Here is an 18534-nt window from a genome sequence, read left to right as displayed (position 1 = left end):
ATTTTCATTAAGTGAATGAGTTAACTTAGTGTAGACTGTATATAGTTACATACACTTGTAATGAATACTACATAAACTACTTCAAGTTATTGATTCATTCTAGGAGTATTTAAAGGAATTGCAAACAATCTATACAGCAACTAGTGATCATAGTGCCTAACAACTTGTATAAACAAAGGTAAACACATCACATTGAGGTATGCAATGAGAACAAGTACAAACAGTTCTAGTCAAAATAATCAATACAGAACACTTTGTCACACATTCTCACTACTTTCAATTTCTACAACTTTTGCAATCACTTTGTAACCCTGGTAACAGAGTAAGGAAATCTGGTAAACTTTTGCTTATTTTCCATACCTTACACATACAAGTTGATAATTTTGGTGAAGACCCCTGGTAAGAATTAAACCTGACAGACTACAAACTCACAATATGGAGGCTTGATTGTACATTTACTGACTATCAATATCATAAAATAATTACAATTCCATGCATGTATACATTTATATGGATAGTGTACAAGAAGATAAAATGAAAACATACAAATTTGTATGATTAGAAATATATGGAACAGATGATTTATATTTTCTATATGTACAGGTGACACACATCAATGCCAACATTTGGTGTCCACCTATCCCTTACTTAACATAACATAACTTACAAGAAAACTAATTACTAGTATCACTCTGACGTATACATAACAAAAATGTTGTCTGTCGTCAGAGGACACACTGCACTGCTACCAATGATGACTGTATAATTTCATGACTATTGACTTTAGCACTTTAAATATGATTGCAAATATTGAATCTACAAGTATGGTGAGGTTGTATGGTGACAAAGAGGTACTGAATTCATACACTACAATAAAATCGTAACTCAAGATATCAAACAATATTGACATTGTAATTACGTTTATAAATACTTATGGAAACTAGTTTTTGTATGTACATTGTGTACATGTAGGAATTACTAGAGTATTATGTTGATATAAATTACTGTTTGCAAAACAATATAGATAATCTGTTAAAGTTTGGCACCACTGAATATAATCTGGTAATATTTGTATTAAACATCTTTCACAGCAGCCTCCATGTGTGCATAGGATTAAATCTTTCACACACACAATGGTCAGTGATTTCTGAATTTAATTATCACTACACGTCTTTTGACCAAAACATATGTTTTATTAGATCTACATGTAGGTTCACCTTGCTTTATACAATTCTAAATCTTTCTACCCTTAGAAACACTCCCACCCCCCCCCACCCCCCCCAACCCCCACCCCATCCCTTACCCTTAGTTTAATAGACTATTTTGAACACAGTGTGCATTAAACTACTTGTTGTATGATGTGGGGATTTTGTTTTGAAATATATCTCAATTCAACATTCAACATCTGGACACCAAGACAATATAGTCTACCAGATTTTGAAACCATAATATACACACACAGACAGACAGACACACAGACAGACAGACAGTCTGACTGGTATAAGTAGACACAAAGACAGCCTGCATGGACTTTGACTTGAGAGAAAGACAGATATAGACAAGCAGATTAACATGAGAGACAGAGAGATATAGACAAGCATGTTGACTTGAGAGACAGACAGATATAGACAAGCATTTTGACAAGAGAGACAGACAGATATAGACAAGCATTTTGACTTGAGAGACAGAGAGATATAGACAAGCATGTTGACTTGAGAGACAGACAGATATAGACAAGCATTTTGACAAGAGAGAGATACGGATATATATCATGTAAGATGGATGGACAGATGGACAAATACAGGCAGACAGACAGACAGACAGGCAGACAGGCAGACAGACAGACAGACAGACAGACAGACAGACGTGAAACACTCTTCAACTGTACTACTCAACATTAAGGTTCCATCATGCTCATAAAAATAATAAACACAAACATTTAAACTTTATTTGTCCAAATGAATTCGGAAATTTGTTGAATGGTCACCACAAGAGCAGCGCCCTATTACCCTAGTGTTGAAAAAGCAGGAGGAAACTGGAGAACCCGGGGAAAACCTGCGTTGTTCAGCAGGGTCAAACTAAGCTTCACCCTTCTTACATGCAGACCTTGTTAAATTTTTAATCAAACCCAGCCAACACATGGCAGGTTCAAACCCAGGCTGCAGAGGTAAGAGGCGTATGAGCTAACTGCTCGGCCACTGACAACCCAAACATTTAGGATTTATGACTTGATAACAATAAATTAATCACACTGTATGGTTTGGCATCATCTAGTTAGCAGAAAAAGAAAGCTCATTAATTTTTCAAATATATTGTAGACACTTTCTATCAAATCACTTGGAATTTATGACTTGGCAGCAATTACATTTCATTTCAATTTAACTTTCTCATCATATTCTATTTTACTTATTAAAGTTTTCATTTCAATTCATTATTACCCTTTATCTATGGCACAATTATTTCTTATTATTTGCTTCCATCGGGAGGGGGTCTGTCATATTTACTTGCATGGGGAGGGGGTCTGTCATATTTGCCTTTATGGAAAGGGGGTCTCATATTTGTCTATATGGGGGGGGGGGGTCTGTCATTTTAAATACTTCCATGGGGAAGGACTACAATTTTGATAAAGAACAGTTTATAAGTTTTTTGCATTTTGGAAACAGAATGAATGGATAGATTCCCTATAGTAAATGGTACAATGATCTATCAAGTTTTGAAAATATAGCAACATTTTCTGAATTCCTAAACTATATAAATAATTTGTACTTGACTTCAATGATCCAAATAATGTGAACTCAAGATACTCCAGCTCCAGGTACGTGTACAGTACAAAGAGTAAGTCAAGGAATTCAGTATATATGACACTGTTAGTTTAGACACAACATAGTGAGAACACAGTATAGTGGACCCATTTTATAAGTCTTTCATCTGAAATATGCATACATTATTTTAAACAAATGGGCACAAAAACAAAGGTCATCTGAGTGAAATATGGGAAATTCAACATAATTACAACATATCATTTGTTATGTAAATTTTCTAAGCATTGGTCATGGTGGTAACAGCAAATACCAATATTATTGTGTACTCTACCTTAGGTAGTAGGTACAATGTCAGTTTTTCTGTACATAATTATTACACCTTCATACCAATATTTAACAGGCCCTACATTTATCAACTAACATATTCCTAATGCTATTTTATTACATTTCATGTTTGACCTTCACATACCTCCTGTATGACTTTGTGTAATATGGTATAATTATATTTCACTCGATAAATTTACAAATGGTCTGAATTAAACAATAAAACATTGACAGTGTTGCCATGGTAATTGGAATCGTTACAGTTACCAAACATAAAAACCTCAATTAAATAAAGTATAGTAGGGGGCAACATACTAAGCCTACCAATGTGGTTGTTATAAAACTGTATGTGAATTAGGTATAATAATCCTTATCATATTGTTACTTTCCAAACACTATTCATACATTTCAAAGTCACTGACACTTCCTATAGTTTTCATCTCACAATTCCCAATAGTTTTTGGTCAATTAGACTAAGTATGATTTTCCAGGAATTACTATTAAGTATTTGTATCTGATCTAAACCACTTTTCACAAATGAAACATTTACCTGTCAGGCAATAGGAATATTCCATATTTTATGTCAGATCATGTTACAAAATGTAATTTGCCATGAGTCTCCAGGAGGCTTTCTGTGACTTGACACTCACAGGTATGATTTGCTAAGACTAACTTTCAGGAGAATTACAGCCTAGTGACATGTGTATTAAAATTTAAATCGGTGTCTGTGGCCTATAAAATTTTCAAGTTTTTTGGGAATTGAGAGATGACCATTGAACTATATATTAAGACAACATTATACAACATGTACATGTATACACATAACACACACACTTAAACTGACAGTGTGTGCAAGTGTGGTGTATTTATAAGACAGTCACTTTTATTCATCACCAGTAAACAAAAACTTGTCCCTTTCTCTTACTCCTTTCATGTGTCAACATTTATGTGTGTAATATGTGTGTATGTATGTATGTATGTATGTATGTATGTATGTATGTATGTGTGTGTATGTGTGTGTGTGTGTGTATGTGTGTGTATGTGTGTGTATGTGTGTGTATGTATGTGTGTGTATGTATGTGTGTGTATGTATGTGTATGTGTGTATGTGTGTGTATGTGTACGTGTGTGTGTGTATGTGTGTGTGTGTGTGTGTGTGTGTGTGTGTGTGCGTGTGTGTGTGTTTGATTGTATGTGTGTGACATGTATGTGTGCACTTTAACTTCAGAATTTTAGAGCTGTTTAGAAAGCCAACTGACAGATAATGTACTTTATCTAAAATATGACAATATGGTTAGAAGAGTTGGACTTGATTAGTTGCTAGTCAATTACATTCTACCTCTAATCTCCTTTGTTATATTTGTAATCATTTACCATGATTGTACTTTATCTGAATTATGTATATGTCTGGGAATGAATATATAACCATTATTATAATGAATACATATACCACATAACCATACTGGATACTACATGTAAATAACCATTATTATAATCAATACATATACCACATAACCATACTGGATACTACATGTAAATAACCATTATTATAATGAATACATATACCACATAACTATACTGGATACTACATATACCACATAACTATACTGGATACTACATGTAAATAACCATTATTATAATGAATACATATACCACATAACTATATTGGATACTACATATACCACATAACCATACTGGATACTACATGTAAATAACCATTATTATAATCAATACATATACCACATAACTATACTGGATACTACATGTAAATAACCATTATTATAATGAATACATATACCACATAACTATATTGGATACTACATATACCACATAACTATAATGGATACTACATGTAAATAACCATTATTATAATGAATACATATACCACATAACTATACTGGATACTACATGTAAATAACCATTATTATAATGAATACATATACCACATAACTATAATGGATACTACATGTAAATAACCATATTATTATGAATACATATACCACATAACCATACTGGATACTACATGTAAATTCTCTGTTGCTTGCATACAATATTCTCAACTTGTAGTAGTAAAGTTATGTTATTGAAATCGGGTTTTTGAAGCAACTTTTGATTATCCTTGAAACAATTCAACTATATTAACTTAAACTATATATAACTTTTAATTATATTTTTAGTAACTGTAACAGTATTAGTAATAATTTTACTATACAAAATGGAATCAAGTATCAATTTCTATTCTACTAATGTTCTCTTATTATTTTGTCACAACCTGAAAATGGCAGTGTGTTTACATGGATTGGTCTTGGTTAGTTGCTAGGCAACTACTCCTAATCCCCTAATACCTGTCATAATGTACATGGGTTAGGCTAGGTCAGTTGCTAGGCAACTACCACTAATCCCTTAATACCTGTCATCATGTACATGGGTTGGGCTTGGTTAGTTGCTAGGCAACTACCACTAATACCCTAATACCTGTTACCATGTACGTGGGTTAGGCTTGGTTAGTTGCTAGGCATCTACCACTAATACCCTAATACCTGTCACATGTACATGGGTTGGGCTTGGTTAGTTGTTAGGCAACTACCACTAATGCCCTAATACCTGTCACCATGTACGTGGGTTAGGCTTGGTTAGTTGCTAGGCAACTACCTCTAATCCCCTAATACCTGTCACATGTACAAGGGTTGGGCTTGGTTAGTTGCTAGGCAACTACCACTAATCCCCTAATACCTGTCATCATGTACATGAGTTGGGCTTGGTTAGTTGCTAGGCAACTACCACTAACCCCCTAATACCTGTCACCATGTACATGGGTTGGTCTTGGTTAGTTGCTAGGCAACTATCACTAATACCTTTATACCTGTCACCATGTACATGGGTTTGGCTTGGTTAATTGCTACATGTAGTCAACTACCTCTAATCCCCTAATACCTGTCACCATGTACGTGGGTTAGGCTTGGTTAGTTGCTAGGCAACTACCACTAATACCCTAATACCTGTCATCATGTAACAATTCATCATTAAACTGTGTGTTTATATACATACATGTATAGTTAGATTTCTGTGAATAAATGATTATAAATAAATGATATCCATAATGATACTTAATATACTTACTGCATAACCATGTTGGATACTAAATCCTCTATTGTTGGCAAACAAGATTCTCTCAGTTTCTGTAAAACACAACATAAAAGGAAAACATCAGATTAAGAAGAATCTATGAAAAACTATAAAATGCACAAGTCAAGTTATTGTCTTTGAACTGAAAATATGGATTATAAATGCTGGGACGCATTCAATTTGCACAATCATGATTGTGATTAATCTGACGTCATTTCTCGAAACGAGGTTGTAAACAAAACGCTCAATTATGATCATGATTAATACATGTAAACATTTCAAAAAAATTTCACACATTTCCTATAAATTAAAAGATTTTACATCGTCAAAATGATTACAATGATAACAAATTACCACTCTCACCAAACACCGTTTATTAGTACAGTATATTAGATTACATAATATTTTCCGTAATTTCTAATTTGCCGTCAGCCACGTGTAGGTGGTACCCTTATGATATTACGTTGCCTGCCATCTTGTAATCATGTCAATCACAGTTCGGGGCATGATTACTATGATTACCAATCATGATTGTGATTGGTATTTATCAAATGTGAAATCATGATTGTGATCGATAAATCATGATTATGATTGTGCAAATGGAATGCGCCCCTGGTGGTTCTAAGTTATGACAGCCCATGTCTATGTCACTGGTTCTAAGTCATGACAGCCCATTTCTATGTCACTGGTTCTAAGTCATGACAACCCGTGTCTATGTCACTGGTTCTAAGTCATGACAACCTGTGGCTAATATGTCATTGGTTCTAAGTCATGACAACCCGTGTCTATGTCACTGGTTCTAAGTCATGACAACCTGTGTCTATGTCATTGGTTCTAAGTCATGACAACCCATGTCTATGTCATTGGTTCTATGTTATGTCAACCTGTGACTGTCACTGGAAAATTCTCATGACCTGAAGGTTTTGTCACTATGTGTCACTAGACTAGTAGTGATAAGGCCTCTATGGTCTAAACAAATTGTTTGGTTTGATTACGCTCAATTTTACAATAGGTGGGGTAGGTAGATTTTTTAATTATTTTTTTCATGTGCGAGTATCTAATTCAAGTAGTTATATTTTCTGTTGTTTTCCATATGGTTTCTGTGTTATTCATTTCTTCTCATAAGATCTACAGTCATTACAGATTGCAAGTCTTAACAGGTTTATATTGTCTTCTTCATTAATGTCAATTTCCACATCCACTATTTCTGACGAGACTTCATATTTTTCATGTTTTATTTTTATTCCTCGAATATATTTTAAAAAAAGCTTAGGGTCAGCAGTGAAAAAAAATAGCGCCAATGGTGTTGAAGCACAACAGTTACTGTTATTTGGCTGTTACCATGGGAGTGGTCTTCTTGCTAGGCATATTTGCATACAATTTTTGAATCTTTAGTCACTTTAATAGCTACCTCTTTGAGAATATGCATCATCATTTCACTGTTGCTAAGGTAAGGGTGTGGTCATGGTTGATAGGGCCAGTTCTGTCAAAATGTTATGAATAATTGCAGAATGATACCTACAGAAACATCCCCACCGAGTTTTAACCCATTCACCATTTAGTTTTCACGATATAAGTTTTTACCAAAATTGAGATTTGTAGACATAATTTGCATATTACTGATGGGATCATCGTGTTGAATACACCTTCATCTATACATCCCCAGCTGCATCCCCCTTAAATTACAGCTCAATCTGCTCAGCAGTTTTGGAATGATAGATTTTTGACCAAAAAGACATATTTTTAGCCCTACTTTGCATATCACTGATGGGGATCACCATGTCATGAACAATTCTTAATCTAAGCACACCTAAGAATGTTCCCACCAAATTTCAGCCCAATCAGCCCAGCAGTTTTTGGGTTTAAGTTTTTTGACAAATAATCACATTTTTGACCCAAAACACACATCTCTGATGCAATCATTTTCATTTGAACAATTTCCCAACTAGACACCAAAAGTAATGTCACCACCACATTACAAGGAAATCGGTACAAGCAGTTTTTGAGTTTAAGTTGTTCACACACACGCACACACACACACACACACACACACACACACACACACACACACACACACACCACACCACACCACACCACACCACACCACACCACACCACACCACACCATGCCTATAGCACTACTGAACCATATCAGTTCAGTTGTGCTAACTTTAATAGGTAGGGTCAGGTAACCGGAACCAGGCAATTTTTTTAGGCCTCAGATATTTTCTTGGTTGAACAAAGAAAAAGGAATACTATCTAATTATACCAACTGTCATTAAGATAAGATTGAAGTAAACAATGTCAAGGTGAAATTATAAGTCTTAGAATGATATAATATATTATTAACAATTACATTTTTGATAACATCTGTAACTTTTCATTATACTTTGATATTTGCCAGATAAAAAATACACAAACCCTCTATTGAAAAAGTTCAATCCTTGTAGAGATTTGAATAAACAACCTTATCAGCATCTTACAATTTTACAAATTGTTGACAAAATGAGGAGTTCTACCCTTCTTTCATAAACTGTTTACACATGGACATCAAGTCAGTGTACAAAGTGCCATCAATTATCATAGAGCTAATTCAATAGAAGCTAATTCAGTTAATTAATTTACAGTGAATGAACTATTTCATTTAAACAAATGATGTAATTTTACAACAGGACTAAATTATCCAATATAATAGTAATAAGTAAGTAACTGAGCTGCTGAGACACAGTGTCAAAACATGGACCGGCACCTCTACAAGACTGTCTCTTAAACTTAAAGGTCAAAATACATAGTCCACAAGTAGGTACATGTAAATGTACATGAGGACAAATTTATGAAAACAAAGATTGCCAAGAGGGAAGGATCAAAGACTGAAAACATTCACAAGAACTAACGTTTTGAAACAATCTATGGCACCAAGATTTACACAGTACAGTGAATCATAAGGTCACATAAATACTGTCAGATTAGTTTATTCAATGGAGCTGCAGCTCAACAAACACAATGAGATACTAGTAGGTGATAGACTCAATATTCTTACCATCAAATGATCAACGACCACTATACATAGATACATCTACATAAAACTTCCCACCTTTTTCATACTGACACAGTCTCTGATAACACGTAACTTTGGGCAAGGACCTCGTCCAAGACATTAGTGGAATCACATTAACATCCATTTTTTTGACAACTACCGGTGCATACAAGCACATGATAAATATCTCACCACAAGGCTATATAAATCTTTGATCTAATTTATCATGATTATTACATATTGACATTATCAGGGACAATCGGTGCAAAGATATAGTTCATACACTACCTGTAGACAATGGTGTGACTTAATGTGACCTTCTTATTGTGAGGTCAGGGGACACCATATGATAACATCAGTCTAGGTAAATATGGCGTAACAATGGTATTAGATACTGTTATAACACTGCATAGAGCTATAAGTGGGTGATTGGAAATGCAGGGTGGGTCACTCAGGGAAACAGGAAGTCGAAAGAACATATGCCACATTATGACATGTAATTTATGGTTTCTTCTGCATTCAGGTAAACTGCAAAAAAACTGGATCAAGATCTCTACACCAACATCATTTAAGTGGACTATTTACAGTTAGACCCTACTTACAATCTTAGACCTAATTCTGTACTCTAATGTCTGTGAACAATTACCAGATATACATTGTAGATGTAACAACTTGCAACAGTGTCCATTAATATAAGTGATTTTTTTAGAGTACATTAATTCACTTATAATAATTTATACTGGACCAATTGAGAACATAGTAACCTGGCACATGTTCCTTTACTTCAATTCTATCATCACATCCATACATGTGTACATCTAGTGTTTACAATTTGGTAAACCAGCACTTGAAGTATACAATCTGACTTGGACTCATATTAAATGGTACACTCTGTAGGTAAACACAGTTTTTATGATTTACATTTATTCATCACTAAGGAACCTACTTTCTCAAAATACATTAATCACTGTGTCTGACACCTTATGTGTAAGAAAAATGAACACTGGTCGATGACATGTACATGGGTGTGTGTGTGGGGGGGGGGGGGGGGGTAGGTTGTTGTCATGAAACAGTCATTCACCCATTTATTGACACGTACTGGCCTTGGCCATAGCAAGGTGAAGGTACATAAATTGTTAATTGCCATCGACATATTATTAAAACTAAGCCTTTGTTGTGGGAATTACATTACTGATAATGAATGCAATTCATTAAAGTTGCTTCAAATCAGTATCATTATACAATGTACACATAACATATACATAAACATGCACACCAAAATGTCAATTATAGTACAAGATTATTGAAATCAGTGTACATGTGGCTAAATGAATTCTGGTATCAGTTCAAACTTTAAGATACAACAAACAAATGCAAGGGACTAAAAATAACATCTCAAAAATAAAGGTGGTTGTGTACATGTTGAAATCAAATACTTGTGACTATTAGAAATGATATTGGAATTATAATATTTTGTGAACACAAGTGTACAATTTGTAAATCCTATTTTTATGTTGGTCACCCTGCCAACTAGAATGACATAAAAAACAAACAAACAATGTTCATGTTTATATTACAAACACAAACATTAATATATGAATGCATTAATTATAAGTACAGTAGCAATCTTCTGATAGTGAGTGTGAGGGGAGATTTTGAGTTGTTATGTTACATAAAATAGACAGAATTTGGGTTCCCATAGTAGATGAAGAACTTCAAAAACTTGTTGACAGCAAACAATTCAAAATAAGAGGAAAATTGGAAATTAGGTTTGACATGGGGTATGTGTTTTTGTATGACTGTAATTTGGAATAATTACTTTCCTCCCCACGATACAGACATGGTGAAACTGTCAATTATAGGATGAAATCAGCCTCACATTTATTCCCCTTTAACTTGGATGCCTGAGAATAATGATGTGTTATAAAAGACATACTTGCCAATTAGCCACATTTAGGCAATATGAGGCGTCAATTTACCTTAAGCTATAAAGTACTGTAGCAACTCTTTCCCTCAGGCTGAACACAGAGGGATCCATGGTTGTTTGGGCAGTAGATACCTTATAGTGTTGATATGGCCAGGCAATACAAAATTTATGCCGTTTATAAAAATATAAACACCATAGACCCTACACGTTACACATAACTCTTACAAACAGATATCCTTACTGTCACTGTTCGGCAGTGCACGTACATGTTAAACTTTCTCTGTTCAGGTTTTGCTTTCATCCCTAAACCCTTTATCTCAGATTGAAGTCCCTATAAAACCTAATAAATCAGAAGAACTAATAAAAGGGGTGAAAGCTAGGTATTCAGTCATTTGTTGTCATTTGATATACATTACTCATTTATTATAAATCTACTCTACAAGCAAACTACTGGACGTACTATTCATACTCTGAAAAAAAAGTATCTATTTTTGAAAAAAAAAGACAAATGTGCAATCAAGGACCTGATGATGGATTTCCAACACTAAGTATTTCACAAGAATATTACATCAAAGTCATTTGTTTAGGTGCATGTCTGATATAATAGTATCAAGTCTCAGTTGTCTGTTTTCACACACGGTATACAAATACTACCTGTGCAATCAGACTTCCACTGTCAACCTATCAATACATCAAACTGTTCAAATTCTAAAACTGCATATTATGTTACCTGCACTTCAACTAATATGGTTAGAGGAATATGTATTGGTATGCTGATTTCATGGCGTCATTTCTCCTAGAGCCCAATCTGCAACTAAATTTATTTTTTTTGGTGATTGTTTAATGTTGAAACTAATTATATTCTCATGATAGTGTAACTACTACATGTTGAATCATGTGTATACAGGTTGAGCTTTAACCACAAATTCATTACAGTTGTATTAGTGATATGAAAAATAATGCCAATGGTGTTGTAGTACAACAGTTAAGTTTGTGATAATTAAAAAAAAAAATGTTTATCCACATGCCAATCCGTCCTTGTTGGCAATCAGTTTCGCATTTGTTTAACTCTTTCATTTATAATACATGTACATGCATACACACACTCATACACACATGCATGCACACACATGCACACATACATACATACATACATACATACATACATACATACATACATACATACATACATACATACATACATACATACGGTACATACATACATACATACATACATACATACATACATACATACATACATACAAATGTACATACATGCATGCATTGTACATAAATACATACATACATACATACATACATACATACATACATACATACATACATACATACAAATGTACATACATACATGCATTGTACATACATATAGTTTTGGTGACAAATAGTGGTACATATTTTGTGTCTAAAATATTACAGTAAGGATACACTGATGTACTACATCATGTGTTGCACTTATTAGAATTCTGAGGTTATATATCCTATTTTAACAGTGTACTGAAGCTTTGCAGTTTTGATGAATTCAGACTCTTAATGCTTGTTACGACACTCTAGGGAGTTGTGTGATTCACTCAGTGAATGTCATATCATGAATAAACACAGTTCTAACAGTTTTACTGGATATTTCTTCATACAGACATCACATAGCAATATATTGTTTCTTTACAAGGTGTATGTACTAAAATGGCAAATTTTATCACATACCTAGTTTCAATTACAATGTAATTCAATGAAGAGCATGCACATTGAACCCAGGCAAAATTGTCTATATCACTCCTGGCACACTTTGCCCAAATATGGCAAGTGGCCTGCATATTGATATCTGTTCGCTCAGTTATTTGGCTTTGATAATTTTTTCACTAATGTATGAGAACAAAATAATATTTCACTGCCAATGTGATTATGTAATTCAAATGACGTTTCCATGTATGTCACTGTATGGGGGGGGGGGGGGGGGGGGGTATTAATTATATGATAAAACCTCTACAGGCCAGATATGGGTTTTGCAGACCTTGGTAGTATGGCTTACTACCGAAATGTGTATATGACAACATTCAGCATTTTAAAAACCAATTTCACACAACTGCATGCATAAATTTCCTAAAAGCATTTAATTAATGAAAGCTTTCGACTAGAATCTCTAGCCTTGTTCAAACGTAATATAATTACATAAATCATACGAATAATGCAACATGATTTTAATTTAAATTAGTAATCGACTGTTTAGGAGGTAGGAATATTTCAAAATGTAATAACATCACAGACCATAAAGTTACACACAGACTTGTGTACAATGTACGTAGTACTGAAGCTTTCATTTAGATGTCAAGTTAGTAGTGAATATATTTAATTTTACCTGATTCATGCCCCATTGTAGCAGGTTCTGTCTGTCACATCACCAAATCTACATGTACATAATCCATAGATTCCAATAGCTTGAAACTGTCAACCCGGTCCACTCAAAATCTGAAAATATACAAAAATACCAATTAATGTAACTTGATGTCTTTACTGACAAACAGTCCATTGTAGTACACCCTGATGCTGGTGAGACGTCGGCGAACATTTGGGATTAGCTTCCAAGAAATATTTTGACTAAAGTGTATTTTTGACATAATATTGAAAATAAAAAAAATTGTCACCTTTCCTATTTTCATTGTTCCAACTTTTTTCCGCTATATGTCAATTTTGAGTACCACATTGGTTTGATGAATCCACTGTAAAGTACCATGTTTTCCGCCTACTCTATTCACTATATATAATGTATTTATTGCCATTGCCTCCACAGGATAAAGGTCAAATAATATCATACGATAAAAAAGAATGACAATACATACTACAATGATAGATAAACTTTTACTTAGCAACTAATGGAAGTAGATGGTATGAAAACAGTAATAAAATATGATAATTTATAATTATCTGCACTGTCACTTATTTCTATCATTTTACTTAAAACCTTCAATAGCTAAAACAGCAATGTATTTTTTTTCAATTTTTGTTTTTATTTTCATTGTATTTGTGATATTGTATTTCTGAAGACTGTATTATAATTCAAAAATAGTATTTCTGATTTGTTTTAGTCTTAGTAGGGGTGAAAGGTATATGTAAGTCACAGGGGGTTGTACTCCTATTGGTTTTAGATCACTGTTCTAATTCTGAGCATATTATCAAGTGGTTGTGCTATATACATGATGTAAGTCACAGGGGGTTGTACTCCTATTGGTTTAGATGTTCTAATTGTGAGTATATCATCAAGTGGTTGTGCTATGTACATGATGTAAGTCACAGGGGGTTGTACTCCTATTGGTTTAGATCAATGTTCTATAGTGAGAATATCATCACATGGTTGTGCAATATACATGATGTCGTCCAAAGTTAAAATTACTACAGTCTTATTTTTGATGTGAAAACAATTTTAGGATGGTCACCATACTGACATCTACAGGCTAAAATGTGAATGGGACCGAGGAAGAAATACAGCTACAGTTAATGTTGGAACATCTGCATGTACATTGTCTAGCTATGCAAACTTGTTGTACATGTTATTTCATACAACATTGGCATCCTGTAACTCAAAGTGCACCACCGTTCAGTTTTGAATTCTGAATATAAGCTAGATATTACATGAAAGGATCTGATGTTGACCATTGAACACTTTAACAGTATAACACTTTTCAAAAATTAAACTTGCCAACCTTTCGTACAAGTTAATCATCAGCTTTCTTTTCTCAGTCCCCAGGTTCACTACAAATAGTTTCAGGGGAAAATCAATAACTTTTTTAAATGATTGAGACTGAGACAACTGTCGATACTTTTAGAAACATTATAATAGTAAACTAATTTCTGTAGTCTAAAATTGGCTTCTCCATAGACAATCATCTACTAAAATTGTACTCAGTTCATGTCCTAGATAATTTCCCTTGGGCAAAATGGTATCAATGATCCAATCTAATTCTCAGGATATCACACTAAGTTTTCATATCAGTAAATTTAATAATTCATTTTAATTTTGAAATGTGTATTAAACACCAGTCAGCTAGGCAACAACTTCCAAGACAACAATGTAATCACGATAAATTACGCACTTCCTGAAAATTGCTATATATTTCAGGCGTTTTAATGTCAGATTTTACCTCGATTTTAGTATGACAAACATTTTCTTATTTTCCATCTACTAATATATACCTACAAATAGACATGAAGGCCACCCAAATGATGCCTATATGAGACAACAAACTCAGTACGGTGATAATTCATGTCAAAGCCAGACTAGTCAACTGTATCAGTCCCTACTGGGAACTGAGACATAGTGTGACATGGTATACATACATGTAAATGTATGGAAGTCCTCCATCATCATAATTAATCCATTCCCATAATTTACCAACTTTAAGACATATACATGTATATGATACGTACAAGATGTATCAGGTCCTGCTTAACACATGTATAAATCTAAACCTAAAACTCATGTTCATATTTGCAGAACTTCACACCTTGTGAATGATAGACTGTAAATTTAATTAATGATATGTAGAATTGGACAGGACAGGAAGAATGAAAAATAGCACCAATGGTGGCACAAGTGCACACTTTTTAAAAATGTTTCCCACATACTGATCCATGCTACATGTAGGTATAGGTATTCAATTGCTGAATGACTATCCAGTTACCTGTTCAACCCTGTTGTTATATTTGCAATATACGCGTTGCTAGACATATTTGCATACATTTTTTGAATGTTCGTTCAATTGTCTATGAATCCTTGATGTTATCTTTCCAATGTACATGATCATTTGGCTGTTGCTATGGTTGTGGTCTTGTTGCTAGGCACATTTACATACATTTTTTGAATGTTTATTTACTCATTTATTAATCCCTGTTGTTATCTTTGCAATACATATGATCATTTGGCTATTGCTATGGTTGTGGTCTTGTTGCTAGGCACATTTACATACATTTTTTGAATGTTTATTTACTCATTTATTAATCCCTGTTGTTATCTTTGCAATACATATGATCATTTGGCTGTTGCTATGGTTGTGGTCTTGTTGCCATGCACATTTACATACATTTTTTTGAATGTTTATTTACTCGTTTATTAATCCCTGTTGTTATCTTTGCAATACATATGATCATTTGGCTGTTGCCATGGGTGTGGTCTTGTTGCTAGGCATATTTGCATAGTACACTTTTTGAATGTTTGTTCACTTGTCTAAGAATCCCTGTTGTTATCTTTGTGAAACACAACATTGTTTGGGTGTTGCTATGTGTGTGGTCATGGTTGCTAGGGGTATTTGCATACATTTTTTGAATGTTTTTTTCACTTGCCTCCCAGATGTTGTTATTTGACCAAATATACTGCCATTTGGTTGTTGCTAAGGGCGTGGTCATGGTTGCTTGGGCCAATTGTGTCAACACATTTTGAAGAAAATCTGCAGAATAATACTTCTAGAAACATCTCACCAAGTTTCAGTCTCACTGACCAAGTACTTTTTGAGATATAAGTTTCTGACCAAAATTCAGTTTTACACCTAATTTGCATATTACTGATGAGATCAATATATGCTTAATATTTCTTCATCAATACACCCCCAGATGCATCCCCATTAAATTTAAGCCCAATCTGCTCAGTAGTTTTGGAATTACTGATTTTTAACCAAATGGCACATTTTTAGCCCTAATTTGCATATCACTGATGGAATCATCATGTCATGAACAATTTTTAATCTACACACCCCTAAAAATTTTCCACCAAATTTCACACCAATCTGTCCAGTAGTTTTTGATTTTAAGCTTTTTGACTGAAAATCACGCTTTTTTCACCCAAAATCACACACCCATAATGCGAGTATTTTGCTTTGAACTATTTCCCAACTAGAGAGCAAAAGTAATGTCCCCACCAAATACCAAGGCAATTGGTCTGGGCAGTTTTTGAGTTGTCCACACACACACACACACACACACACACACACACACACACACACACACACACACATAGACAGACAGACAGACAGACAGACAGACAGACAGACAGAACACAATGCCTATAGCACTAATGAACCTTATCAGTTCAGTTGTGAAAAAAGGATTTTGATACGAGTTTTATACAAGCCATTTAGAACAAAAAATACAAAAGGAATACAAATGTACAATGTACTCTGCTCATCATTACTGGGACAAGCCATTAAAGAAGCAAGTCCACTTGTAATCAAAGAGTACCAATATTTACACATGTGATGATGGGCTCTTACATAACACAAGTAAACAGTGTAGTTCACAGCATAAGATCATTTCTAAGGAGTGGGTCAATTGAGGCAAACCTTATCTCCGTCTTATATCAGTTGTTATCAATTTATTAGGCTATTATAAGTAACACTACAAACAGCTTTAGAGATGCAAACAACTTTTATGACACCCGTTTTCGTCAGGCAAGCCCGCGGGTTTGTTGCACTTGGACCGTTAATGGCTTGTGAATGTCATGTTCTATGTCATAACAACATACGTTTATATCACAACAACGCGTGTCTGTGTAACTGTTGTCACTTGTTCTGCTATGGTCGAAATTGAGTCAAAACATTCAAAAATTGCCAGTATGTTTCCCTGATTTTCTTTGATATTACTGGTGCTGGTATTATTATGTCATTCTCCAATGTTTATCTTCATTCAGCCAGAAAATACCCATGACCTGTGGGTTGTCACTACTCATCTAGCAACTCGTATTAACAAAGACCACACCTTGGTTGAACAAAGAAAAACATTGGGGAATAATATCTACTTATTTGCATTATTTAAACATCAGAAAAGCTCAGTAATAATGCTAACAGCCTCTGTATACATGTAGTTTACAAGCGGTGACAAGAATTGTTTATCATTACGGATAGAACCTTGGTTTTAAATTTCACTTATGACAAGTATTTGGATTGCACATTCAGTAATGTACAGTGAAAATGATGACTAAAATTACACTTCATGCATTACTATTAGAGAAAAAAATTAAGTTATAAACAACCCACTTACTTTTAAATAAATGTGTATAAAGGTGAAATTGATGCCTGGAATTGCACTACTATGTTGATGATTTTGTTACCAATCATCCAAGAGGACAATTTCAGCATATCCATCTAAATAGAGTCTCTTTAGAATCACATTATGCTATGTAAAACCATTATACTTTTTGTCCAGTATACACTCCTAGTAACTACAACATGTATTTAGATAGTACATAGTTTACTTAATGTCCACAAGTGTGAAACACATGGCATCTGAACAAGACATCATGTCACTAGCTTTCACAGATTTATGTGTCAAAATAGTGACCAACTTCCTCTTAATATAATTT

General features: G+C 34.0%; 1 protein-coding gene across 3 annotated transcripts in view; it reads right to left on the bottom strand.

Annotated features, from left to right (window-relative positions):
- Positions 1 to 18534, bottom strand: part of LOC144443823 (putative phospholipid-transporting ATPase IM) — an 88573-nt gene that overhangs the window by 41591 nt on the left and 28448 nt on the right. For all 3 annotated transcript variants that reach the window (XR_013481709.1, XR_013481708.1, XM_078133384.1), the window contains exons 2-3: positions 13546 to 13655; positions 6206 to 6264 (exon numbers count right to left, since the gene is read on the bottom strand). Coding sequence is in view for 1 of the 3 variants with exons in the window: in XM_078133384.1 (XP_077989510.1) it covers positions 6206 to 6264; positions 13546 to 13561 (75 nt within the window). In the remaining 2 variants the exon portion in view is untranslated. The remainder of the gene's footprint in view (positions 1 to 6205; positions 6265 to 13545; positions 13656 to 18534) is intronic.

Source organism: Glandiceps talaboti, chromosome 12, assembly GCF_964340395.1.
Source record: "Glandiceps talaboti chromosome 12, keGlaTala1.1, whole genome shotgun sequence".
Classification (NCBI taxonomy): Eukaryota; Metazoa; Hemichordata; class Enteropneusta; family Spengelidae; genus Glandiceps; species Glandiceps talaboti.
Note: the sequence above shows the minus strand (reverse complement) of the source record. Positions and strands in the feature narration are given on the sequence as shown.